Genomic DNA, 27,887 nt, shown 5'->3' with positions numbered 1-27,887 from the left:
CCCATCTCCACAACTGGTAAAAATTGCACTAAAGAAAAATGAAATGGTTAACAGCCTATGGGTTAGAAAAGAAGAAATTTGAAGGATTGGATAATCTATTTACTAAAGAATTTGTCCCTTAATACTCAAGACTTGGTGGTATAATCTTAAAATTCACAATAATCATGGTTTGTACAAAGTGGTGAGTTCAGGGAAAAGGTAAATGTGAGCTTAGGCTACTTTTCTAGTAGTTAGAGTCAAGTTCATTTCTCAGTGTTCCATGATTGTGGAATAGTTGGTCTATCTACCAGGTTGTGCCCTAACTTCCAAACACAGAACAACTGCAATATTATTTCCCAGAAGAGGTAGATTTGGATGATATTTTATTTCTGTGCATGTGATCTTTGCAAATGCCAATATGATTCATCTCTCACTCTGCTGTAGCTGGTCAGCCCTTGAAATCAGACATGTATTAGGACTCATGACCAAAGACACCAGCAGCTCAGACAGGAAGGAAGGATCTGAGGAAGAAAGTAGCGGAGACACTTTTGAAGCATCTTCCAGGGAAATTCCCAGGGGAAAACTACAGAGGTCTATATGAGGGGTCACAAATCCAAACACATGCAGAGGCAGGCAGTTCATGTAAATGAGAGAAGTGGGTAGATGTGAGGCTCTAGGGAGTGGTGAGAACTCTAGCCTGAGTGCTGTGTAACGGGAGCAGCCAGTTCTCAGTCGCCGTCGATCGTTGCCAGGTTGGAAAGCAATCCAGTATTAACAGATCTGATTTCTCAAGAGAAGCTGGGCTTCAGGTGTGTATGTAAAATTTTCCAATTTTAAACACCACTGTGCAAGCCAAATAAACACATTGCCAGGCCCCATAAGAGCCTTGGCCCTCCAACTTGTCACGCTGATGCCCAGGAAATATAACCTTAGGGTTGTGATGGGGGCCAATTATTTATTTTTCTTGCTTGACCTTGGTCACAAATTATTGGTGCTATAAATGTGAACTGATCTCCTGCCAAAGGAGAGAATGAATGGGCTTGAGGAGAATTTTAAAGCATTGACAAAGGGTTCCTAGATGTCATTAAAAAAAATGATTCAGGGCCAGGCGCAATGGCTCATGCGTGTAATCCCTGCACTTTGGGAAGCTGAGAGGAGAGAATTTCAGCCCAGGATTTTGGAGCTACAGGGAACTATTAATATAATCGTACCACTTGCACTCCGGCCTGGGCAATGGAGTGAGACCCTGTCTCAAAAAAAATAAGTAAATAAAATACATTAAAAAAAAGAAAGAAAGAAATGATTCAGAAAGAAAAGGGACTCAGGGGGACAAAGAGAACATAAAGAAAAGTCACTCTGATTAATAAATAGATATGGAAATAAAGAGGAAATGCCCAGTTCCTGTTTGGAGAAAAAATTAAAAGTATAGTCTCTGCACAAGGAGAATAAATTTGGACCTTCTGGAGAAGGGAGACAGAGCAGCTAACAGACTTATCATGAGGTTCAACTCCTCATGAGCCTGCAGAGGTAGCTACCCAGATTGTCTTCTTCCAGCATGTATTAAAGTATGTAGCATTGGTTAAAATGCCTTCCACAGGATGTTAAAAGGAAATTCACAAGAAGATGGGGGGGGGTGTCAATCATTGAATACACTTGGAAAATTGAGTTAAACATAATTCTTTTCTGTTTGATATTGTAGAGATTTTAATGTAGATTCTAACCTGCTGAGATCATGCAAAAGCAAGAGAAAGTATTTCATTTACCAAATTTACCTGACCACAGAATCCCCTTACCCCAGAGCCTCTTGAGACCAATATTTTACTGAATTCATTGGTGAAAGCCCCTGCATTCGAGTGCACATATTCATATAACTTACAGACTCTTTCTCCTGTCTGCCTGCGGGCATGGTGGCAAATGACATATTTGGAAGAATCCTGGTTAGTATCTCCAGTGACCTTTGATGTCTTGGGTAGGAAGCTAAGGGACATGGGCAAAGGCAATGCTTTAGTCTCTTCCTCAGCCATGAGTCATAATTTTAGAAGAAACAGGCACATATGGGGAACACAGAGCTGCTCTGCAGCTGATCTGAGAACGACTGTTCTTCTGGACCATGGATTTTGATGCTGGAATGAGAGGACCCTGGCAAGGAATTGGGAGCTTATCACATAAACCAAGCAGAATATTTTTGGCCAGATACTTGAAGACCAAACAGAAGAGCTTTAAAATGAGATTTAAGTAGGATAAAGTAGAGTGTTCAAATTAAGCTCTAAAATCACAGCCCACAGAAGGGCAGCAGGTGCAAGCTACAAATAAGAGGCGTGGCTAAGGTGGTGCCAAGCAGCTCTCCCAAGGAACTGGCAGGGAGGACCACTGGGGCCACACCTACAGCTGGGACAAGTTTGCCAACCGCACAGTGAGAGGGGCAAACTGAATGATTCATGTTCCTTAGGGGAGAGGAGCACGACCTTAGAGATTGCAGTCAGAGACATGGTGGGGCAGGACACATAGCCGCACCAGCAGGCCAGGTGAGGATGACAAGTTCGCATAAATTGCAGTCTCCGAAATGGGCGGCAGGGATGTATACACAAGAATAAGAAGTCACAAACGTCAGAGTGGAAGCAAAGTAGAGAGCATATGGATGAGATTTTCAAAAGGATGAAATAGAAAGGATTTTGCTGGCAGGGTCTACCACAGTCTTCTCAGGCAGAGCGAGGCTCTGGCTCATGCTTTCCTATTTAAGATTTTTTAAACTGGCACAGGAAGAAGATGGAATAGGGAAGAGAAGGGGGGTATTTATCCAGGCATCTGCCCTATCGAGTGCATTTTTGACTTGCCTTGCTAACAATTTCATGATGGGAAAGGTAAGGGAAACAAGGAGGGAGCGACTTACCGTGGACTTAATTCTAGACAAGATGCCTCTAACCAGCCGATGGTGGGGAAGGTACAGGAAACGTAGGCAGAAATAACCAGACCATCCTGGAGTTTTATGATTGCAAAAGGAAAACACAGGACGCATACTTCAGTGTGTGCTCTCTGCTACCCTTTCCACTTCTGCTGCTTCTCACTCTCCCTCTGGCGTCTCCATTCCCCTCCTAAGAAGAACTCTAGCCCAGACTTCAGGGTCACCGCGAGGGATGTAGCGTAGAGGAGTCTCCAGGTTTCTTTCCCAGGAAGTTGAGGAAAGCAAAGATCCCCAATCCCAATTCAGTGGAAAAGATGTGCTCCCTGTACTTTAAGTTGGAACTCAGAATCGTGAGTCCACAAAGCCAGTTTTATATACAACAATGGAGTTCTACTGTGCCTTTATTGGAGTGTATATCATGAGACATATATAGATAGATAGATAGTATACATACACATGTGTGTGTATTCTTTTGTTTGTTTGTTTGTTTTCCTGAGACAGAGTCTCACTGTGTCACCCAGGCTGGAGTGCAGTGGCAACCTCCACCTCCCAGGTTCAAGCAATTCTCCTGCCTCAGCCTCCCAAGCAGCTCAGATTACGTGCGCCCACCACCACGCCTGGCTAATTTTTGTATTTTTAGTAGAGATGGGGTGTCACCGTATTGGCCAGGCTGGTCTTGAACTCCCAGACCTCATGATCCGCCCGCCTCAGCCTCCCAAAGTGCTGGGTTTACAGGCGTGAGCCACTGCACCCGGCCTAATTTTTGTATTTTTAGTAGAGACAGGGTGTCACCATGTTGGCCAGGCTGGTCTCAAACTCCTGACCTCGAGTGATCCGCCCGCCTCGGTCTCCCAAAGTGCTGGGATTACAGGCATGAGCCACCACGCCTGACCATGTGTGTGTATTCTTAATTAATATTCCCAGCAACCCCTGCAAGGTAGGTCATATTGTGTCAATTCAAAAATAGAGAACCTAAGAGACAGACCAAATAATTTGCCCAAGGCCACATGGCAAGTAAATGACTGAACTGTGGCTTGAACCCAGGCCTTTCTGCCTTCCCACCAGAACTCCTTCAGCTCCAGTAAGCTCTCTCTAAAACGAGACATTGTAGTTTGGGTACCTAATGGGTTAATTGGCTCTTGTGGGTTAGCCTGGGAACCCAACCTCAACATAACATTGTTTCTATGGGGAAATGTGCTCAGAGTGACAAACAACTGGCTTAACCAAGGAACTTTTGTAACCCGACCTATCCTAAAGCAGGCTCTGCCTCGTGTTCAGAAAGACTGGCTGGGGAGCGAGAGGGGAGAACAGGATCAGCCAGCCTGCATCCCCTCAGACTCTGCGATCCCGTTCCAGTCTAGCTGTAGGTTTGCCAAGGAACAACCATCTCACACATCTACAAATAGCCACCATAGTACCTACTGCAGGGGGTAGACGTGAGGATCAAAAGAGCGGGACCCTTGGGTGCATAAAGCAGCCAGTGCAGTCAGACCCACGGTCAACATTTGTGAAGTGGGAAGTGAGATTCCTCTCAACAGCTGTGGGCCAGCAGAGCTCAGCTGGCTCCCTCAGGACCCACCTGGCGTTCACAGTAGTGTGAGGGTATGGACCTGCTTCCAGGGTTTGCCTCTGCTCCTCCAGACAGTTCCACATTTTAGTCTTGGTTGATCAGGACCCAGGAAGTCACCTTCCACAGCGAGAGGCTCAGCTCCAGCAGGGCAGCCACCTTCTCTAAGCCTTCAAGGCTCAGGTTCTAACATGAGGCCTCGCTCACCTGTGTCTTCACTGTCCCCACCGCCTTCAGATACTAGTTCCTAGGGCTGATGGATGTGTAAATGCTGGAAAGCACAGCTAAGGAATCACTGCAGAACCTCAGGAGTGAGCATTCCTGTCCGCCTTTTCCCCGTCCCTTCCAGGCAGAGATTTCTTTTTGTCCCAGTATTTGACTTTGCTTTCCGATAACTGCCAAGAGCAAGCTTATTCCATGCTCTCCACCCTCCGCCAAATCAGCCTGAAGGGGATTTTCTTTCCACGAATAACTAACTCTTCAAAGGGAGAAAGTATTGCTAAGAAGCAGCCAAACTGTGAGGGTTTTTTCTTTCTTTCTTTTTTCTTTTTGGATGAGGGAAAGGAGCTATTTTCTGTTGGCAAGGACAGATACTAACCGGAAAAACACTCTGGAGACCCAGGCCATCAGGAAAGGAAAACCCTGACAACATGGTCCTGGCCTTGCCTGCCCCTCAGCATTGTCCCCTGAGGGCCACCCCTAAAGTGGTGCCTTTCACAGCACAGTGGCCATTCTCCAGTCAGGCTGCTGGGCCTTTGGAGAGACTCTCTGGCCTCAGAGGGGCAGTGTCTGCGAGCACATTTGGTAACAGTGGATCATGAGTCTCAGAGAAGCCTTCTTCTTGCAGCCTGTGTGTGTGCCCGCACGTGCACACGTGTGTCCTTGTGTGCTGCACTGGGAAAGGATCCGATTTCAGACTTTGGCAATCTTCGTGCTTGGAGTCCTGCCCTTAGGAGGAGATACTGTCAGGTGCCAGACAGAATTCGGAGATCCTATCAATGGAGAATGTGTCCTTGGTCCACAGAAACACACTGTCTTATGTGGAAGAGAAGGGTCACTGTTCAGAGGCAGTAGATTCTTAGGGGCCCAGAATTATCCTTGAAGGGGTACAGAGGCTGCTCTAAACACGAGGCTCATGGGTTTGGCCCTTTGTTCCTCTGGGACAAGAGTGGAGACTGGAGACCAATGGGGAGGCCCAGATCATGGACTCTGCTAAAGAGTCTCAGGGTCCCAGCCAACCTCGAGCTGGGATCCTACAGCCATACAAGTGGCCTATGTGGTAGATGTGAGTAAACCCAGCCCACAGGCATGAATGAGAATGACTCACAGCTTTGCAGTCACTAGCTCTGGTGACTTCGGTTGACTTTTCCATTTCTCTCAGGTGCCTCTGGGGCATAGCAACAGGAGCCCGGGAGAGTAAACCAGTAAGGAGTATGGGCTGGAAGACGGGGTTTATATTCCAGCTCCATACCTCCCAGCTGCATCATCAAGAACTGATCTCGGTTTCCTAAGCTGTACCGTGAGAAGGCTGCCATGGCTTAGAAGAGAACTACCATCCAGCCCTGGTATAGAGTAGTAATTTTACATGTACCCTTTTACTATGGAATAGTGCACTATTTTTTTTCATTCTTCCACTGCCTCCCACCATGGGTGCCATATTGAATAAGACTTTTTTCAGCCATAAAGCTGTTCTAAGTAATCATTTGTTTCCCCATTTTGATTATTGAGGATTCAATTGCCATTCAATCCTTGTCTCTGGTTACCAAGCAGTAACTGATATAACTGATTTAATTCCATTGCACATCAAAAAATATATAATTTAACCCACTAGTTAGCCTATGCTGTCTTTATTATGATTAAATGCATAGATACTATTTTACATTAAGAAATATTGACAGCAGCTCCTGGACTCCGTTTATACTTTGGAAGACTCTTTGGAATCTGTGATCCCGTGGCTATAAGTCCCAGAACCCTGAAGACCTCTTAAGTGCAAACAGGATGTCATCTGTGACTTTACAGTTAATTTCTCACCCATGAAAATGACTCAAGAAATGTCTTCAGAGGTTATTAAGAGGATTCCATAGTTATACAATAAAATACATCCTACTCAAGTTTCTCCCTCCTTCCTCAGCCTTTTTTTTTTTTTCTGAACCCCTTCTTGAGATCGCCCCTTTCCTGTTCTCCATCTTTCTGCCCACTCTTCCTGGTCTCTGGCCTCCAGTCTTCCCATCATTCACCACCCTAGATTTTTCTGAGTGCCATGAACACCAGTCTTGTCCCAAGTATGGAAACAAGCCAGGGAATACCTCGCCCCTTGAAGCTGAAACACATCGAGCCAACACAAATCTGTTGGCAGGAACAGCAGGCACAAGAGTCACATTCAGAGTACAAAAACAGCTATTTATAAAGCCTCCTTCCTGATTGCTGGGTGTTCACTTTCCCTTGAACCAAAGGGGCCACTGCCCCCTCTTGGAAAAGATTATTCCATCCACAGCTCCGTGCCTGAGGATCACTGAGTGCCTGTTCTGATGAGCAGTGAGAGCTGGGGACAGCATGCAGCGTGGATTAGATGTGGTGACACACTCTCTGATGGGCCGAGGCAGCTGGGTGTGCGGGTGACACAGATGGCCTCCGCAGCACCTGTGAGGTGACAGTCATGGGCCCCTTATAGGACTTGACATCCTGGCCTTAGAGCAGACCCCACCTGCCTTTGCTTTTTTTTTTTTTTTTTTTTTTTTTTTTTTTTTAACTCTTGATGTAAACTTTGGTTAACATAATTACTAAGCTTCCAAAGGTATTCGAGATTCAAGTAATGTAAAATGTTAACAGGTAAAGTACTGTCAATATTATTACTAATATTTATCAATTATAATTCAACTCTTGTTGCATTTGGCCGTTCCGCATTTCTCTTATACCTGATTTGCTAAATTATTATTTACCTTAGTAATCCAATGCTAGTCTATTATCTTCAGTAGTGGTAGCAATAACACCACTAATAACCCAGCAAATCCCAAATGGGATTGAGATCATTTGTTTTATTTTTTAATTGAGATGAACCTGATGAAAATTTATAATTCATATACAGAAATGTCCTGTTGGCTAGCTACAGTTTTCCCAAATGTGTAGTTTTTGGCTTAGGTTCTTAAAAACTTGAATTAGTTGCCAATTCCAATAATCAGAAGATTTTACATGAAAATATATTTCTGGATTCTCTTTCAAAAATGTCAGTTCTGACAATACTTGGGCCCACACTCCTACACGGCAGCAGTTGTAGAACACGTGAGTCCTCCCATCCTGTTCTGAATTGTGTCATCTCAAGTTGTCTGGGGAGCTTGGAGAAACCTTGGAAAGCAGTTGGTCTGGGTCCTTCTTTTTTTTTTTTTTTTTTTTTTTCCAGACAGGTAGTCTCACTCTGTCGCCAGGCTGGAGTGCAGTGGCGCGATCTCAGCTCATTGCAACCTCCAACTCCCTGGTTCAAGCGATTCTCCTGCCTCAGCTTCCGGAGTAGCTGGGATTACAGGCATGCACCACCACGCCCAGCTAATTTTTTGTATTTTTAGTAGAGACAGGGTTTCACCATGTTGGCCAGGATGGTCTCGATCTGCTGACCTCATGATCCACCCGCCTCGGCCTCCCAAAGTGCTGAGATTACAGGTGTGAGCCACTGTGCCCAGCCCCAAGCCCTTCATTTTTAAGATGAGGAATCTGAGGCCTGGGGATGCTGAGTGACTCTCGTGAAGTCACGTGCTGGTGTGTTTGATAATGGGTCCTGGGAGGCAGCTCTGCCCGCTGGTGCAGCACAGTCTCCACTAAATCATTCTGCCCTCCCCCCATGCAATACAGAACGCCATCTTGTGGGTGGCATCTGTTCCACCAGGCCTCCCAACCTAATGCTAACTGACACCCAAGGCCTAACTAACTATGTGAGTTATGAGTCACTCAGAGAACCTGATTATCAAAGTCCAGACCACAAAGAGGAATACCTTCACTTCAAGGGCTTCTATTTCTAGAAATAACTGTAGTGTTCTCTGTGTAGACTTCTAAGCCCAAATAAATGTTTTCATGTTTTGACAACTTCAAAAGCCCAATGCCCTTAAAACTTCCTTGATTCTCAGGAAAGGGTCCCCAGAAGCTCGGGGTGGTGTAGGAAGCTGAGTACGTAGCCTCTGCTGGTAAAGTGAACGGCCAGCAGCTAGCTGGGTTTCACTGTGGACATCCTTGAAAACAGGCTATTCATAGCTGTCAGGATGATGGATTTCAGCCCTAAATTGCTGACAAACATAAAAGAACATTTTTAGTTAGTCTCATTTTTTCTCTCATCTGTCTAATGAAAAGATTCAAGTAGCTAGTGTGCAATTGATGTTATTTTCTTATAAGCCAGGGGGCAATTAAGAAAACCCAGAAATAGAGTTGAGCCATGGTGTCACTATTTGTATTTGCCATTTCTCCATGTGGCTGAGAGTCACTTGGAGCACACAGGAGGATCTTCTGCCTCAAGAATGGGTTCATCTGGATAGTTCAGAGCCTGACAATGAACCTAGGAGTTTCATGGAACTGGAAATCAGCCTCAGAACAGCTGGTTAAGGATTAGTCATCTCCAGCTGAAAGGTGATTATAAGAGGGGAAAAAAAATGGTGGGCCAAAGACAACTCAGGAAGACAGATGCAGAAAAAGCATTCCAGCAGCCATGAAAACATCGTTAGTTTTATTTTCTTCAAGAAATATGGGCCACCTACGATAGACTCCCCACAGTAGACCCGCCCTTACCCCTGCAGCCTGTGGGGAATGCGTCTTCTTCCAGTGATTGTGTCTCCTAGCAACAAGGAAGAAGAGCTACTGAGCATTTACTATGCATTAAACACCTGCTTGGTACTTTGCATTTGCCACATAAGCCTCACAACTTTGTGAGTAGAAAATAATGTTCCCATTTTGTAGAAGAAGCGAAGGTTCAAATAATTTAAATAACTTGCCCAGCCAGTGAGTGGCAAAGCCAGTCATGAACCCTAGCCTCTCAGCTCTCAGAGGCCATATTCTTGTACAATAGAAGATGAAACAGACAAAAGCTCAGTGCCACATTCTGCAGCAACGGTCCTCCAACAAGGGCTAAGAGTAAAGTAGCAGGGAAGACACCTTCAAAAGAGAAGAAGGAACATTGCACTCAGGCTCTCTGGTAGTCAGGGAGAGTGGGGGCTGCATCTCCCAGCCCAAATTGTAGGGTACCACATGCCTATAGGCTTTTCCTAAAGGCTTTGGAAATGGGTGGTGGTGGTGGTGTGCTGGTGATGATAAAGGAAAAGGAAGACGAGGCAGAGGAGAATTCACTTCCATCTGTGAATGTCCTTATTTGTAGCAATAAGGAAATCTTAGAGTAACCTACCTGTAAGCTCCTTCTGAGAACTGAAGGAGACGGTGTGTATAAAATGTTTAGCAGAGTGCAAAACCAAAGGGCTACGGGAATAGAATGCATTCACTTCTAGCCAAAAAGTGCCTGCGTTAAAAGAGGAGAAATAGAAGCATTTCCATTTTGAACATATCTAAAAGCCAGGTCCCTTGTGGGTCAGAGGTTCAATATTAGGTCTTGGTGACGCTATTAAAAGTGTATAAGCTTGGCCGGGTGCGGTGGCCTGCAATCCCAATACTTTGGGAGGCCAAGGTGGGTGGATTGCATAAGGCCAGGAGTTCAAGACCAGCCTAGCCAACATGGTGAAACCCCGTCTCTACTAAAAATACAAAAACTAGCCGGGAGTGGTAGCACGTGCCTGTAATCCCAGCTACTCAGGAGACTGAGGCATGAGAATCGCTTGAACCAGGGAGGCGGAGGTTGCAGTGAGCCAAGATTGTACCACTGTACTCCAGCCTGGGAGGCAGAATGAGACTCTGCCCCACCCCCCCAAAAAAGGGGGGATTGGGGGGTGGTGCGGGGGTCTTGCTTGTCTTATTCATCACTTATCTCCAAGCCCTACACAGCACCTGGCCCATAGTAGGGGTCCATAAATGTTCAATGGATGGATGGATGAATGAAAAGATTAACCAAAAACGAAAGTGCTGTCTTTCAGTTACAAAGACGACTGCCACTGGAGAATCAATATCCCGTGTCCCTCTCTCAGGAAATGGCACCTGCCGTGTATCATGCTGTCTAAGACAAAAACTTGGCTATCACTGTGGCCCCTCTTTTTTGTTCCGTAAGCTAAAATAACTCCTAAATTTTAGCTTCTGACTCTCCCCCACTCTTCTCTTCTAATGCTATTGTCATGACCCTTGTCCAGGCCCTTCCCAGTTATCTCCTGGATTTCTACACCACCTCCAAACTATTTTCCAAACTTCCAGTCTGTACCTCTCTTTCCAGTCCCTTCTCCACACCTGGAACAGAATGATCTTTAAAAAACCTAAATCTGATCAGGTCACCACTGTCACCAACATCCCCCTCCCCAACCACTTGAGGATGGTCGGTGACTCCCTATGGAATTTTTTTTTTTTTTGAGATGGGAGTCTCACTCTATCACCCAGGCTGGAGTGCAGTGGTGCATTCTCAGCTAACTGCATCCTCCGCCTCCCGGGTTCAAGCAATTCTCCCACCTCAGCTTCCCAAGCCGCTGGGATTACCAGTGCCCGCCACCATGCCTGGCTCATTTTTGCATTTTTAGTAGAGGCGGGGTTTCACCATGTTGGCCAGGCTGGTCTCGAACTCCTGACCTCAGGTGATCCACCTGCTTCTGCCTCCCAAAGCGCTGGGATTACAGGCGTGAGCCGTCGCGCCCCACCAGATTTTAAGATAAAGCACAAACCCCTGAGTGTGGCATGCCCACCCTTCACAGTCTTGCTCCTGTCTGCCTCCAGCCTTACCTGGCCAAGCCCTACCTTGAGTTCTGTGTCCCCTCCAGCAAGACTATTCTCTCTCTTGCCTGTCCCATGGCCTAGCTTCTTTCTTTGCCTGAAATGCTCTTTCTCCACCTTCCCTGTTTGCCTTCTACATCCTTCTAAGAATTGGGTGTCCCTCCCGCTACGAACCCTGGTGCCTGGTTCTTGGCTGACCACACTGTGGTCTGCTTCCTGTCTGTCTTTTCCAGATGTCCAGGAATGCTATTTTGTTCTTTGTTGTACCAGGCACACCTTCTCTAGTCCCTGGCACAAAGAATGTCTGTAGAATTGATGAATACTTTTGTCTCACACCAAACGTGCACTTTCTCCGAAGTATATTAGCAATTAACATCGATTTGGCCAATTGTGTGACCAGTCAAGATAATTAATCAAGGATTAGGGCGTGGTATGACTCTGGAAAAATCTATTAAGGACATATGGGGAACATATTTTTTTCACCAAAAGTCAAGACACAATTTAATAAATATGATCACATTTTTTCTTGCCCAGAAAAATATTGATATATAATATCTATAGCTACACATCCTTATCTGTCATTTTTGCCTCACTATATTATCCAAATATGCCAGCCCAAGACACTGAAATAATAATAGCTAATAAGTAAGTAGCTGGCATTCTTGATGAGCCTGCTATACAGCAAGCCTATGTGAAGTGCTTTGCTGCCATCTCATTTAACTTTTCAACTACCTCTTGAAGCAGATATTTTTCTTATCTCCATTTTAGAGATGAGGAAACTGAGGCTTAAAAACATTAAATCACTTGTCAAAGGTTACACAGCCAGCAATGAATGAGTAGTCCGTTTGATCTTCTCAGTTATTCTGCGATGCTGACCTAACCATGACCTCTTAACCTTTATTAGCTCATCAGAAGAGCTACTACTGGGCAAAAATAGCTGTGGCTTCCGGAAACTTTTATTGAAACTCTAAATCTCCTGGCAATAACTTTCAAAAGTCATGATTCAGGCCAGCAGTGATATTTGAAAATGGAATCACAAGCAGGTCTCCTGGCTACAGAGATGCTCTTGCTGCCAAAAAGGAATGCTCAGCTTTGACATTTATGACAATCTGTGTTTTTCCTGTTACTTAGTCTTTTGCCATCATTGACTGTGGAAAGGTACTGACCCTCGTTCTGTCCTCCTTGGAGAATCCTCTCCTTCAGGTTTAACTGGTTCTGTCCTTTTCCATGTTTTCATTTCCCTGGGATCTACAGCAATGTCCTGTCCACTGACCATCTGCATAATGATCACTTGGACATACAAAAAAATGCACAATCCTGGGCCCCGTTCCACAACTATCTCATAGAATCTCTGTAGATTGGAGCCCTGGAAGCAGCATTTTAATCACATTCCCCAGGTAATTCTTATAAATACCAATGTTTGAGAACCACAGGCATAGTCTCCAGATCCACATGACTCACAGTATCCCCTGGACCAGCAGCACTGAAAATGAGGAATCTTGGGCCCTAACCCTAAACCACTGAATCAGAATGTGCATCTTCATAAAATCCCCAAGTGATTAGATATGCACATTACTGTGCATACAGAGAACCAGTGATCTAGAACAATGTTTCCCCCAATTATTTTACATTATCATGGAATGCATAGAAAATGAATATGTGTGGCACACTGGGAATACAAATGAGAATGTTTGCCATGACATTGGGGCTCAGCCTGTCTCAGATCCCACCTGGCTGCTCTGTAGGCTGAGGAGACTGACATCCCAGGTATGCCTGTGCCACAGCACATGGGTTGAGAAGCACCGGTCTGCTTACAGTACACCCAGCTTTTCTAACTTTGTTCATGAGGCATAATTCCCAGAGCTTGCTTACTCTTACTTTCTTCATCATTTATTAGTTCTTTTCATGCATTCTAAGAGTCAGAGAAGCTATTTCCCAACTAACTAGATCTCAGAAGTCTTCATACAATGGAAGAACACAGTTTCATCTTCAAGTTCTAAGGTAGACTCTTGGGGAAATCTGCAGAAAGGAGTTGTGTCTATTATTCTGGAGAGTCATCTGCTACAACCTAAGGAACATGAGGAAAAAATAAGAGCCCTCTTCCCTCTGAAGACTGCTCCTTTCCCCTTCATCTGCAAACCTGAGGAGAGAGGATTAGCACCATGCAAGGTGGCATCCTCTCTTCTGAGTGCCAAGAAGAATGTGATTTTGTTTAATCCTTCCTTAGCAAAATCTGTCAGTTCGTAAACTGGACAGGTGTCCCTTCTCTTAGCCAACCCCTGATAATGGGGTGACAGTTGGGGTGGAAGGAATGGAATACCTTCAGAGACACTTCCTAGTGAGACCATCTGATCAAAAGCACCAAGTGTCAGGACACACCATCTGACTTTGCAAAGCCCCCAGCTACATGGGAACCCCATTGATTGATTTTTTTTTCTCTTAAGGAAAATGCTGAAAATTTTTAAAGCTCAAAGTAGTGAACTCTTACTTTAAAGCAAATATGACAAGGCTTGCCCTTAACTGAAGGATTGCCATGGCCTAAGCAAATACATTTGAGGAAGAGGGGAGGTGATTATTGCTACCAATCAACTCTTCTTTTTTTCCAACTTGCCTGCAAATCTGTATCTAATTCTTGCCATTCTGCTTCCCCCAGTCAGAGCCTGGGCAATGCAGCATGCATTTTAGCTGGGTTAGTGTGGGGCTATCCCTCCTCTGTCCTAAGACTGCACATCCCTCAAGTCTTAGAAGGATCTTCCCTTTACACCCCAAACATACCCAAAAGAGAGTTCTGCCTGAGTAATGGAAAGGACAGTGACCAGAGCACTGTATTGATATTTGCCACCTCTGGCTTGACTTCTTATAGAGCTCTTTCCTTAATGCAGCTACAGAGACCTTCTTCCTGTTCTCACCAGGAAGCTCGGGGAGCAGTTGGTAGTTCACCCAGCGTTGCCATGATGTCTAAGAAATAAGTGGATTTTCTCTAAGTTCCGAGCAAGAACAGTTGGTAAAAATTTCTATTCCTTGACCATCTGATTAACAAGTGCTGACAATGTAAGACTGGGGAAATTGCTGAAGGCTTGGGCCTCCCAATCCAAAGAACATAGCTATTTTACATGAGCATTTCAAGTATGGAATATTGAGGCATGTCTCTGCTTTGTGGTCCAGGATGAAGAACAAGCTGTGGTACTTTGAATTTGGCACCTCGGAGACTTTTGCAGCGACCTGCAAGAAACTCCATGACCACATTGAGTTGGAGGTAAGTTCCCAAGTCGGGAGAAGGCTTCCTGGATCTTGGTTCTGCTCTTGGACTGTCACACATGCACAGGATATATCCTCTTGGGACCTTAAGAGGTGACCCAGGGCGTAGTCTGTGTTGTTTCTCCATCCTGTTCCAAAACACCTCCATACCCTCACTCAGAAGGCTCCAATGGCCTGTCTAGAGAATCCCTGGGGGCTTTGGGACTCAGAGGCCCCGAGACCCCAGAGCCACACTTCATTCCAGCCCTCAGCCCTCCTTCCACTGTGGCCTTGCGATTTCCTCTTTTCTGAGAGATAAAGTCTCCATTGCCGTCAGCACAGGGAGAGGGGCTGCTGTTGGAGAAACAATGTCCCAAGCCTGGTAAACATCTGGGAACTGGTGTTACAGGGCAGCAGGGGTGGGGAGTATAGGGGCTGCAGCCAGTCATCCCCCAGCTGACCTGCCTTGATTTTCACATCTGCTTCAAGGAACTGACTCACAGGTACCCAGGGTCAGTTTTGTTGGTGTGCAACCTGTGTCGTCACAAAATGTCCCTGTGCTTAGAAGGGCCCTTGATTTCGTGCTATTCTGTCACTGTCTTGAAATCCTTGATAATTTTCTAACAAAGAACCTGGCATTTTCATCTTGAACTAGGCCCCACAAATTATGTAGCCAATCCTGTTGGTGCACTTGTGTTTCACTAACTCTTCCGGCACTTGTAGGGGCCTGCCTCAGACAGTCTGCCTGCTGGCTCCCCTCCCCTGGTTGATAAGCTGCCCACTTCCCACCCTCTCACCCCACGTTGGCTGAGCTTCGCTCCAGAAGCCCTCTCATTGATTGCCATGAGGACAGCTCCTTGGTCTCTGGCCACCTGAAAGCCCAAACTTCTATGCACATCTGCTCCGTGGGACTTTACGCCCATTGGTTCTCTTGCCCAGAGGTCTTGCTACCAGGCCTACCTTCCCGTGGGATTTAGGCCTGTAGTCTTGTTTTCACTTGAGAAAAACAAGTGGAAGAGGCAGCCAGAGAGTTCAGCCAGGGTGGGCTCCTCTTGGCCCACCAGCTTGGCCTCTAAGCCCGTACTGCAGTCCAGTGGGGCCTGGGCCTCCCTGGAGGAGGCACCTGTGGCCTGGAGTGGTGTAGGAAAGCCCTGCCCCTCCCTGCCAGAAGGGCCCCTGTGCTCCTCACTCACAGGGAGTTTTGACAAACAAAACACGAAGCCAGAGGTTCTGTGCGGCTGCATTTGACTCATCTGCCTGCCTCTCCTCTTCGGTTGCTGGGTTACCAACGCCAGGGTGGGAGGCGCCGATCTGGCTAATCCGCTGAACTTTTGGCCAGCTTGGTAAGAGGGCAGAGAGGCCAGGCACCAGGTTGTGTGTCCCCAGGTGGCACAGAGGGAGTCTGAGAAGCCGGTCCTCCTCTCTTGACGTGTGAACGCAGTGCTGGGAGCTGAGGAAGGAGGAGAGGCCTTGGCAGGGGAACCGAGTGTGGCCAACAGGGATATGTGTGCATTTTTTCCCCTTGGCACAGCCGTCTGGTGGGGTCTCTTTAAATATACCACAAGTGAGGGACAGCCCTGGCCTAACCACAGCCAGCTGCAGGCGCACAGCGACTGCTTGTTCTCCCTGCAGCTGGCCTTGAAATTGTGCCCAGAATACAGCAACTCAGCTCCCCTGCCTCTGGCCTGCCCTCCCGGCTCCAGGCTCCACAGTCTCCTCTGGGTTTGAGAGACAGAGGCTCTTCCTCAGCCGCAGAGGGGGCCTCATTGCTAAAGACACTGGTGGCCTCTGGAGGCGGGGGGGTTGTTCACTGGTCTGGAGGGAGGGTGTTGTTGGGAGCTTTCAGAAGCACTTCCTGTTTTCCTTATCTCTTCATAATGAATCTTTTTAGTATTTATTCATGAGGGTTAGCTGGGGGAGTGGGGCTGAGCGTGTCATGTGATGGGCAGCTTCTGACAGCCCTCAAGATTGGGGCAGTCACCATTTCTGTATCCAGAGAATAGCGGTGAACGGTCCTGTGCCTTGTGATCCAGAGGGGGACTAAGAGAGACAGACAGGGCGAGGCATGGGGGTAACAGGTGTAAGGAGACCGCAGAGCCTTGCAGGGAGATGGGACAGTATTAGGGGCCTCAGGAAGAGCTGGTAAGAGCAGCTATGCTAAGGGACCTTCTAAACGTGGTTGCCGCAGACAGCAGGCCAGGCCTTTGAGAACCGGCACATGACCCACCAGCTCCAGGCCAGCAATAACCCCACTGAGGCATTGCTACTACCTTCCGCCGTCTTCAGTTCCCCACCATAGCCTTTATTTCAAAGTCACACAACCAACCCTGTGAGCTAAGTAGTCCAGAGATTATTATCCCCATTTTATAGAGAAGCAAGCTGAGGCACAGACATTTTAGAAGGGTAAACTGGGCCAGGTGCAGTGGCTCACACTTGTAATCCCAGCACTTTGGGAAGCCGAGGTGGGTGGATCACCAGCGGTCAGGAGTTCGAGACCAGCTTGGCCAACATGGTAAACACTGTTTCTACTAAAAGTACAAAAATTAGCCAGGTATGGGTGGTGGGCGCCTGTAGTCCCAGCTACTCCGGAGGCTGAGACAGGAGAATCGCTTGAACCCAGGAGGCAGAGGCTGCAGTGAGCCGAGGTCGTGCCACTGCACTCCAGCCTGCGCAAGACAGAGCAAGACACCATCTTAAAAAAAAAAAAAAAAGAAGGGTAAACTGAAGGGAGAGAATAGTCCAGTGGGACAGGAAAAAGTCACGTGCTTTGACTGCCGACCATAACATGTCCTAATATGCTATGACAACGCAGCAAGGCAACTATTATCACATTTTAAAAATGAGGCTTTAGGTACATTCAGTCTCTCAACCAAAACTTCATTGCTGAAAACTGATAAGAGAGAAGATTCCAGGTCTTTTAGAGTGAATTTAGCTTGGAACCCAATAAATAGAGATTTACCTAACAGGTGCTAGAAGCAGTAAAGTCTTCAGCAGGAGGCACTGTTTCTTCTTCCTTAATATGCTGATTTCCTCTCAGCTCATGCAGCTGGGCAGGTGTGCTGAGAAATGCTTTGCAAAGAACAGAAAACTCAGTCCTCCTTCTCATTTGAGGAAGGAATAGATTCAGGCTAGATCATAGGAGAGAGAGTCAGAGAAGAGGAAAACTGCCTTAAAGTTTGCAAAAGGTCTTCCCACACAGCATCTCATTTATTTTGATGCACAGAACAGGCAGGGCCAATATTAATGTCCTCACTTTACGGTTGAGGGAACTGAGGTTGACAGGTTCAGTGACCAGACGAAGGGCACAGCTGTAAGGAACTTAGGGGAACAGTGAAGTCTATTTAGGTTCTTCCTTTTTTTTTTCTTCTTTTTTTTTGCCAATCTTGTAAAAAGTTGGATGGTGAAACTTAAAGCTCAAATGAGAGACTGCAGGGAAGGTCTTCATTAAAAGCCATTCGCGTGGCAAGGCGCGGTGGCTCACGCCTGTAATCCCAACACATTGAGAAGCCAAGGCGGGTGGATCACCTGAGGTCAGGAGTTCGAGACCAGGCTGGCCAATATGGTGAAACCCCGTCTCTACTAAAAATACAAAAATTAGCCGGGTGTGGTGGTGCAGGCCTGTAATAGCAGCTACTTGGGAGGCTGAGGCAGGAGGATGGCTTGAGCCTGGGAGGCAGAGGTTGCAGTGAGCCAAGATCGCGCCACTGCACTCCAGCCTGGGGAACAGAGCGAGACTCCGTCTCCAAAAAAAAAAAAAGAAAAAAGAAAAGAAAGCCATTCTTGTGATATACAGGTGATTTCTCTGAGGCTAGTGGCTGTTTGAGAAGGAATAGGAGACTTGGTCTCATCTCTGAAACGAAGCCTGTGGCCAACTGGGCCAACTGGACAAAAGAGAAACTGAAGGGAGTCCACAGAACACACAAAAGCTGTTCAATATGGCACTTGCTTACCTAGTGCTAAGGAAACTAGATGCAAAGAGTCCTGCAGAGCCACGTGAGTCAGATCACTCCTGGCCCTGCCTGTGACTCAGGCTGGGGAGAAGGTGACTCTAAATCTCCTGCTCACCTGTAGCCACATGGCCAGGGCCCTGACTTGGAGTCAAAAGGCCTGGCAGTGAGCCCTGGTCTGTGCTTAGGTTAAGCAACTTATTGAACTGTATATCTGAGCCTCAGTATTCTCATCTATAAAATGGGAGGCATAGGGGTTAGTCTACCTCCCAGGGCCATTATTAGGATTAAAGTTTTCAGGGCTTTTTGTTTTTGTTTTTTTATGTAACTGGCAGTGGTGCTAAGTGCCTCACGGAATCTGCAAAGCAGCCCTAAGTGGCAGGTGTCATAATCACCTTTCCAGAGAAGGGGGACACAGGCTGAGAGAAGGTGAGAAGCTCACCTGAGGTCCATAATCTACAAGCGATCATGTCAGGCTTCAAATCCAGATTTTCCAGACACCCGAGAGTTTCGGGGCAGTACTGGCACTTGAGAAACTCAGTCTAGAGCAGGCTCTCAACCAGGTTTGGGCATATCCAATGTCCTTTTTCCCAGTCTTTATTTTGACATTTCAGATAACGTTAAAAGCAGGAAATGATTTTTTCCATTTGTCAAAACGGGAGCATAAAAAAATATTGCAAACATTCACCCTAGATGCTTCTTCTATGAGACCACAAAGGAAGGCCTGTGAACGTGAGTGCTGTACCTGGAAACCAGGTGCTCCATAAATCGTTGTGGGCCCTAATTAAGAAGCCAGCATGTCAGCTGGGTGTGGTGGCTCATGCCTACAATCCCAGCACTCTGGGAGGCTGAGGTGAGCAGATCACCTGAGGTCAGGAGTTCGAGACCAGCCTGGCCAACATGGTGAAACCTCATCTCTCCTAAAAACACAAAATTAGCTGGGTGTGGTGGCACATGCCTATAATCCCAGCTACTCGGGGGGCTGAGGCAGGAGAATCTCTTGAACCCAGGAGGCAGAGGTTGCAGTGAGTGGAGACCAGGCCGTTGCATTCCAGCCTGGGTGACAGAAGCAAAACTCCGTCTCAAAAAAAAAAAAGCCAGCATGTCACCCACACCCCCACCCTCACCATCCCTGGTCTAAGGCGGTCTCTCAGGGTACTCCTCTCTGACATCTCTTCCCTTCCAGAGGCTCTTAATATTCATTCTAACCTGATTTCACCTGATTAAGCAGGTGGGGGGTGGGGCGAGGGAGGCACACAGTGAGTCACCTCCCCCACCCCAGGCCCAGAATAACCTTGCAGAGGTTTCTGGATGGGATCATAGGTAGAGCAAACCAGACAGGCTTCAACTCAAGCACTTACTTTACATTTTGTAGAGATGTTTCATTTCACTGGCTAAAAATAAGAACTTCCAAAATTCCTGGGTTTTTTGTTTTGTTTTGTTTTGTTTTTGACAGAGTCTTTCTCTGTCGCCAGGCTGGAGTGCAGTAGTGTGATCTTGGCTTACTGCAACCTCCGCCTCCCAGGTTCAAGTGATTCTCCTCCCTCAGCCTCCCAAGTAGCTGGGTCTACAGGCATGCACCACCATGCCCAGCTAATTTTTGCATTTTTAGTAGAGAAAGGATTTCACCACGTAGGCCGGAATGGTCTCGAACTCCTGACCTCGTGATCCACCTGCCTCGGCGTCCCAAAGTGCTGGGATTACAGGCATGAGCCACTGTGCCCGGCCCAATTCCTTGATATTTAATCCAGTCTTTAAAACATATTCACAAGGGAAGGCCAGCCAGCTCCACTAATATGAACTAATACAAACTTTGATGGAGGGGAAGTAAGTCCAAATCTGGAAGCTGCTCAAAAAAAAAATCTGGTTATCCAGTATATTTTGGGAATCTCTGCACATCAATTACTCCTTTTAATTGAGGATTTTTTTAAATACAGAAAAGTCTTGAGAATAGTTTATCAAATACTCCCAACTCCTCCTCACTCAGAATTGATATTGTCATTATTTTGTCTTATTTCCTTCAACTATTTTTCCGTTTTTTGTTGTCGTGGTTGTTGTTTTGTTTTTTTTGAGATGGAGCTCTTGCTGTCACCCAGGCTGGAGTGCAGTGGCGCGATCTCAGCTCACTGAAACCCCTTCCTCCTGGGTTCAAGTGATCCTCCTGCCTCAGACTCCTGAGTAGCTGGGATTATAGGTGCCCGCCACCACACCTAGTTAATTTTTGTATTTTTAGTAGACACAGGGCTTTGCCATGTTTGCCAGGCTGGTATTGAACTCCTAACCTCAGGTGACCCACCCACCTCGGCCTCCCAAAGTGCTGGGATTACAGGCGCGAGCCACCGCGCCTGGCCCCTTCAACTATTTTTCAACAGAAGAAATAAAATATTACAGATAAAGCTGAAGCCCCCAGCCTCTTTATGATCCAAACTTACCTTTTCACTCAACTTTATGTTCCGTGTTAGTGCTGATAGAGCAGGTTGGTCACTTTTTTTTTTTTTTTTTTTTTTTGAGAAGGAGTTTTGCTCTTGTCGCCCAGGCTGGAGTGCAATGGCACATTCTCGGCTCACTGCAACCTCTGCCTTCCAGGTTCAAGTGATTCTCCTGCCTCAGTCTCCCAAGTAGCTGCAATTACAGGCACCCACCGCCATGTCCAGTTGATTTTTGTATTTTTAGTAGACACGGGGTTTCGCCATGTTGGCCAGGCTGGTCTTGAACTCCTGACCTCAAGTGATCAGCCCACTTTGGCCTCCCAAAGTGCTGGGATTACATGCATGAGCCACTGCACCCGGCCTGGTTGATCACTTTTAACTGCTCTATGGAGTTCCATGAAAACCCAGCCACTATCTGTGAGGAGGAGCAGAAATGGGAACTCTCAGACACTGCTGGTGGGAACATCAGTGGTAAGCCACTTTGGAGAGCGGTTCAGCAATACACGCCAAGCCGAAAATGCATTTATAGCCTATATGACCTAGCAAGTTCTTCTCAACATTGATCTAGAGAGTTTCTCGCACATGAGCATGGAGGTGCAATGCAACATTTTTTTATTGCAACAAAATGGAACCAACCCAAATGACTATGTTATTCTAACACTTTAAAAAGACAGTGTGACTAAATGCCACTGACACTTTAAAATGGTTAAATTTTAAAATTTTTAATTTAAAAAAAAAGGATGTGCTGGGTACTATGCTAGCAATATTTAATCCGTATCAGCATATCAGGATATGGGTCTCACCTATGAGAATCCATATTCTAAAACTAATATTTAGCACAAATAATGAGTCAGATTACTGTCCTTTAAGATTGGGCAGATACCTTTAGCTATTGCAATCTAAGCCAGCACCATTATTATTATTATTATTTTGAAGCAGGGCCTCGCTCTGTCACCCAGGATGGAGTGCAATGGCGCGATCTCAGCTTACTGCAACCTCTGCCTCCCAGGTTCAAGTGACTCTCTTACTTCAGCCTCCCAAGTAGCTGGGATTACAGGCACACACCACAATGCCTGGCTAATGTTTGTATTTGTAGAGATGGGGTTTCACCATGTTGGCCAGGCTGATCTCAAACTCCTGACCTCAAGTGATCCACCTGCCTCTGCCTCCCAAAGTGTTGGGATTACAGGCATCAGCCACCGCACCTGGCCAGTGCTATTATTTTTAAAAAAGAGACATCAAGGACTGCACAGGTTAAGTACCTTGACTAAGTTCACCCAAACCAGTATGTGCAGAAGAGAACTCACGGCTCTTAAGCTCCAGCTGTGGGCATTCTCCACTCTGTCTTAGCATCCACCTGCAGTGCTGCACACTCTTAAACTAGAGGGAAAGAGGTCTTCAAGTCTTGGTCTCTCCTGACATGATCTGAACCTTCTTCTCAGCTACCACAGGTAGAGCCTCTCCCTGGAGTAAGGAGAGTGGGAACTGGCTGACGTACAGCCTGTCCATGCAGCCACAGCGGAAGAAGTGGAAACACGCATGGGGAAGGGAAAGTTGAGAAGAGCATTAGAAGGGATTTTGAGTTCGTGGAAAATAAGAGGGCCTACCTGATTACATATCAAACCATGGAGTCAAAAGTAAGGCTTGAATGGTCCTGAGAGAGCTCCTCTTTCTAGTTTATTCCCTTCCTCAATCTGGTCCAGCAGCTCCCTCATTCCAGCATCACCTTCACTGTGAGACCATCCAAGGCAGCTCCTGCCACTTCTGGTTGCTTCTTCTTGCCCATTCACCAGTTCTCACCACTTGGTTTCTTTCTGCTTCCTCCTAATCGGTTTCTTTCTGCTACTCCTGGTATGTGGGCTAACCTCTTTTCCTGATTACAAAGGTAATCCAAATTCATGGCAGAACATTTTAAAATACAGAGGAGCAAAAAAGAAAATAACCCCCAATCCCACCAACCAGGAATCAGCACTGTTACAACATTGGCCTCGTTTCAATCTTAGAGTAATGTTAGCACTTGTTTCTTTAACATCAGGCCTCTTGAAGACCTCTATGATTCTTTGGCTTATTAAATCTTTATTCATTTTTAAATGCAGCTCCATCATCCCCATCTCTGTCTCTTTCAATCATGCGCTGACTACAAGTTTCCTTCACTGATGCTTAGAATTGTTCAGCTTACTAAAGAAAAACTGTTTCTGTCAACTTTCCCTTACAAAATTCCATTGTTTGCTTGCAGTTTCTGGCACATAAAACTTTTTCTCTTTCTCAAATGACCCTCTTTTTTATTTCTTACTAATGTGCACCCTGTAGTTCACTTCAAGCCTCTATTCATTCATATGCTTTTATTTTCCTGTTCTTTTCCATTTCTTTTGTTCTTTGTGAATTGCTTTGATTTTCTTTTGTCTTCAGACTCCTGGCTCTATCTACTTTGTGTCTTCCATGGACTTAGAAGTAACTTTTAAAGATTACGTTTTATGCCTACATTTTCACAAAGTAGTTGTTGAGGGATATGCAGCATGTTTAATAGATGGGGCCCAAGAAAGTCTCAGAAGACCAAAGTTGGGGGTCACGTGATTCAGCATGTTGGGTTAGAATGCACTCCCACAATACATTTCTTTCTGGAAGATTCTCTCAGCCAACCTCTGTCCCAGCCCCAGCAAGCATAAGTCTTCCAGCACCAAGGTCCCTTACTAAAAGAATAACTTTTCCCAAGCAATGTCTACCAAACAAATGCATCTTTTAAGTAACAGTAAACTGTGAGGCCCCATCAGTGGGAAATGACCTAGACTTTTTAGAATATTCAGAGGAATTCATGATCTTCATCGCCACACTCAGGAGATTTGGGAACCTCAGGGAAGAGAAACATTACAATCCTTTTCTTCCTCTACAATCACAGGTTATTAAACAGAGAATATTATATACAAATATGTCTTGTTGGCTATAGTGGATATGTCTTTGTTTTTCTAACTCATCCTGCGAGGCCATAGACTTACTAATCTTAGTCTTCACTAGAAGAGGAATTAAGAAGGTAGAAGAACTGAATCTTTAAAGAAGGTCATAGAATCTACAAGGGGTTGGATAAATACCACTGTGCACACACACGTGTTATATCTCAAGCCCATTAGGATCAACAAATGAATAACAATAGCAGCAACTGAGTACTTACCACATGGCAAGCTCTGTCTTATTTCATCTTTATAACAGCTCTGCATGGTTGTGTATTATTCCCATTATTTACCCAAGGAAACTGCATCTCATAAAACAAGTAAGTACTCCCAAGATCAGATGAGTTTCAAGCCTCAGTCTGTGATTCCCGGCCCATATGCCCTTCGCAATGCCACGGGACCTGCAGTAGGAGATGATCTCTGCATTATCCTCCTGCTTTTAGAAAAGTCATGTGTCCATTTAGTTGATAAAAGGGCTCCCATTCAGGACTTGGCATATCTATCAGGCAGTCAGCTTTCTGAAGCAAGGACTTTATCTTATTCATTCTATACCCCTGGACTTAGCACAATGCCTAAAATGAACTAATTCCTCAACAGTTATTTGTTGATTATAAAATTGAACCAAGTATAGGAAATTCCACAATTGGTGTGAACATTAGAAATGATCACTTGACCAGCCTCGAGTCACGCCTTTTTCTTGGAAGCTACCAGAAAAAGGGGCCCACCTTGCTGCATTTGTAACACAAAGGGGAAGATGGCTGGCACTCAGGCCTTCTCCTAACTGCGCAGTGAGTGAGAAGGCCTCCCATGCCCATCTCTAGGAAGCTATTGGTGGTATCTTTGATAGTAGCAAAGGGTCTGGGACAACTGTGAACCAGGACAGGAAATGCCAACATTCTCCCACCTCTTTCCCACCCGACAGAATTAAGACAGTGAGTGGGCAGAGCTCATGTGGCAGTGAGGGTGCCAGGTGGCTGTAGGGTGGAAGTCACCCTGCAGGGCAGAAAGGGTCTCCATTCTGAGCCCTCTCTCGTGGCTCAGAAGCCTACCTGCCCATGATCCCTGCTGGCCCCCAGGCCATCAAGCCCTGCTTTGTCTGCAGGAAAGTGTGATCCCTCAAAAAGCCCCATCCACTCCAGGTTGGCCTCAGCTTCCCAGACAGACAGCAAAGCCTATTAATCTGCATCCAGAGCAAGAATCCCTTAACACACCAGTTTAAAAAAAAAAAAGAAAGAAAGAAAGAAAGAAAAACACTTGGGGAGGGTGGAGCGGCGGATAGGAAACAGCTTTGCCTTCTGTCCAACTCTGAAGCAACCCATCACTGCGAACTCTGAGAAACAGCAGTTTTGTTTTGGAAACTGGCACCCAGTGCCGGCTCACTCCTGGAAATGAATTTGGGCACCCCCACCCCCAGCTGCAATATTCTACTTCCAGCCTCCCTGCCAACACCCCCTTCCAGCTGCCCCTCTCAAAGGCACCATTGTGCCCGCCTGGCACAGCAACAGAGGAGGGCTAAAGAGGAAGAAAACATTCTCTGCCCATGGGATGTTCTTAAGCAGGTTGTGTGTACATGGCTTCAATGCCGCATTCCTTGAGCCCACACAAACCCGCCAGAACGCCATCATCCCTGTCACAGATGCAGCCACTTTCCAGTCTAACTGGCCCACCTCGGCTCACTGTCACAGAACTCAAAGCACACAGCAGGGCAGACAAGGCTGGGTGGAAGTGGGGGATTAGGATGGCACTCTTTCAGCACAGTGCACACTAGCCTGCCAAAACAAAGCTGAACGTAGATGTGGAATTTTGGAACTGGAAGGGGATTTAGTTCCACTTACCACTCCACAAAAGACTCATCCTAGCACATTCTGATAACTGGGCACCCAGCGTCCTCCTGAATACTCCAAAGATAGGAAGCTCACTACTTTTCAAGAAGCCTGCTGCATTACTGGACAGCTCTGATTTTCGGAAAGTTCTTCCTGATGTTGAACAAGGATTGTGTGTCCTATTCCGTGTCATCTTCTTCCCCAGACAGCACTTAGCACAATACTTGGAAGAAAATAGGTGCACAATAAGTGTTTACGAGGTGCATGACTGAATTCTCCATCCACTGGGCCCATTTTCACCCTCTAGGGGCACACAGAGCATCCTCCACACTCCTCCACATGACTGCCTTTCATAGGGCTGGAGATGTGTCTTCATGGTGTCTCCTCTTCATCTTCACTGAGCTAAACAGCCTCAGTTCCTTAGATGACTTGATTTATAGATCCACAGATATCCTGGACAACTCTCCTCTTGATACACTCTGTTTCTTTCAGGGTCCGCCTTAAAATGAAAAATCAAATTCCTGTTCTATAATACTCTAAATGTGATCTTGTAGGTAACAAAGCACAAGAGTAAGAGGCATCGGGTGCGTGCACTCTGTAAGTTGGGCTGACTTCTTGATCTCGTCACTTGCATCTCATGCATGAAACCTGCAGGTTCATGAGGACTATCGTGAACCTTGACAAATTTGGAAAGACATTCCTTCCTTAGTGTCACTGAGTCAATGTTTCCTCATCTGTAAAAATGGGAATACAAGGCCGGGCGCAGTGGCTCACACCTGTAATTCCAGCACTGTGGGAGGCTGACGCAGGCCGATTATCTGAGGTCAGGTGTTCAAGACCAGCCTGGCCAAAATGGTGAAACCCCATCCCTTCTAAGAATACAAAAATTAGCCAGATGTGGTGGTGTGCACCTGTAATCACAGCTACTCAGGAGGCTGAGGCAGGAGAATCGCTTGAACCCAGGAGGCGGAGGTTGCAGTGAGGCGAGATCATGCCACTGCACTCTAGCCTGGGCTACAGAGCAAGACTGTGTTTCAAAAAAAAAAAAATGGGAATACAAATACTGACATTGTAGGGTTGTGAAGATTAGACATAAAATATATAAAGTGCTGATTCATAATAGTTACTCAATAAATGATATATATTAATAACATATAACATATGTGTGGATTAATATCATTATCTAACTGCCCACAATAGACATCAGCTCCTAAAATGATATAAACCAGCACCTCTGAATGCAGAAGAAACTACTGTTCTGGAAGGTTGCTACAGGCCAGGCCAGTTTGTGTATGTGGATAATACTGGACTGTCCTGAAAGCCAGGCACAGTGGCTCATGCCTGTAATCCCAGCACTTTGGGAGGCTGAGGTGGGCGGATCACGAGGTCAAGAGATCGAGATAATCCTGGCCAACATGGTGAAACCCTGTCTCTACTAAAAAAAAAAATACAAAAAGTAGCTGGGCATGGTAGCGTGCACCTGTAGTCCCAGCTACTTGGGAGGCTGAGGCAGGAGAATCCCTGGAACCCAGGAGGCAGAGGTTGTAGTGAGCCAAGATCGCACCATTGCACTCCAGCCTGGGTGACAAGAGGAAAACTCCGTCTTAAAAAAAAAAAAAAAAAAAATACTGGACTGTCTTTCCAATAATGTTGTCGCCACTCAATACATCACCTTTTCTTCCTTTCTGAGCCACATCAGGTTATTGACACTAAAAACATTCTCTCTAGTTTTTCTCTGGGGAAAACAGATATTGTTGTTTGCCCTGTTTTTCTTTCACTCCCAGTACATTTCTCTATTATGGCCATAGGCCCTGCAGACACGCAGGTAACTACTTCCTTTTCTTCCCCGTTGCCTCCAGCCAGCGGTGGAGGCAAGCTTGCTTGCTGGTGTATCTCTTCCCAACTTGCCTTTTGGTGATGTCATCATGCTCACTTGAAATTGGCCATAGTAGGAATATTTACACCACCATGGAACACAATAACAAAGGCTTTTTTTTTTTCTCCAGGGGAGTCTGCTGTTAAGCATTTAGCAGCACACCACTGCCTCTAGTATTGACCCACTGGAAGTACCTTGAGGACAGGGACTGTGTCCCATTTCTGCTCCATCCCTAGAGTCTAGCACAGAATAAGTAGGTTCTCATCATTCTTGATGGATCAGTGAGTACTCCTGTCTTCTGCCTCTTAATGTCTCTCTCATATAAAACATGCCTCATGTGCCCTACTC

At 46.1% G+C, this 27,887-nt stretch overlaps 1 protein-coding gene across 5 annotated transcripts in view; it reads left to right on the top strand.

The window, feature by feature from the left end:
• Window positions 1-27,887, top strand: part of DGKG (diacylglycerol kinase gamma) — a 211,493-nt gene that overhangs the window by 134,357 nt on the left and 49,249 nt on the right. For all 5 annotated transcript variants that reach the window (XM_054482407.2, XM_054482406.2, XM_054482405.2 and 2 more), the window contains one exon: window positions 14,448-14,538. In XM_054482407.2, the coding sequence (XP_054338382.1) occupies window positions 14,448-14,538 (91 nt within the window). The remainder of the gene's footprint in view (window positions 1-14,447; window positions 14,539-27,887) is intronic.

Source organism: Pongo pygmaeus, chromosome 2 (genome assembly GCF_028885625.2).
Source record: "Pongo pygmaeus isolate AG05252 chromosome 2, NHGRI_mPonPyg2-v2.0_pri, whole genome shotgun sequence".
NCBI lineage: Eukaryota > Metazoa > Chordata > Mammalia > Primates > Hominidae > Pongo > Pongo pygmaeus.
This window is presented reverse-complemented; position numbering and strand designations above follow the sequence as displayed.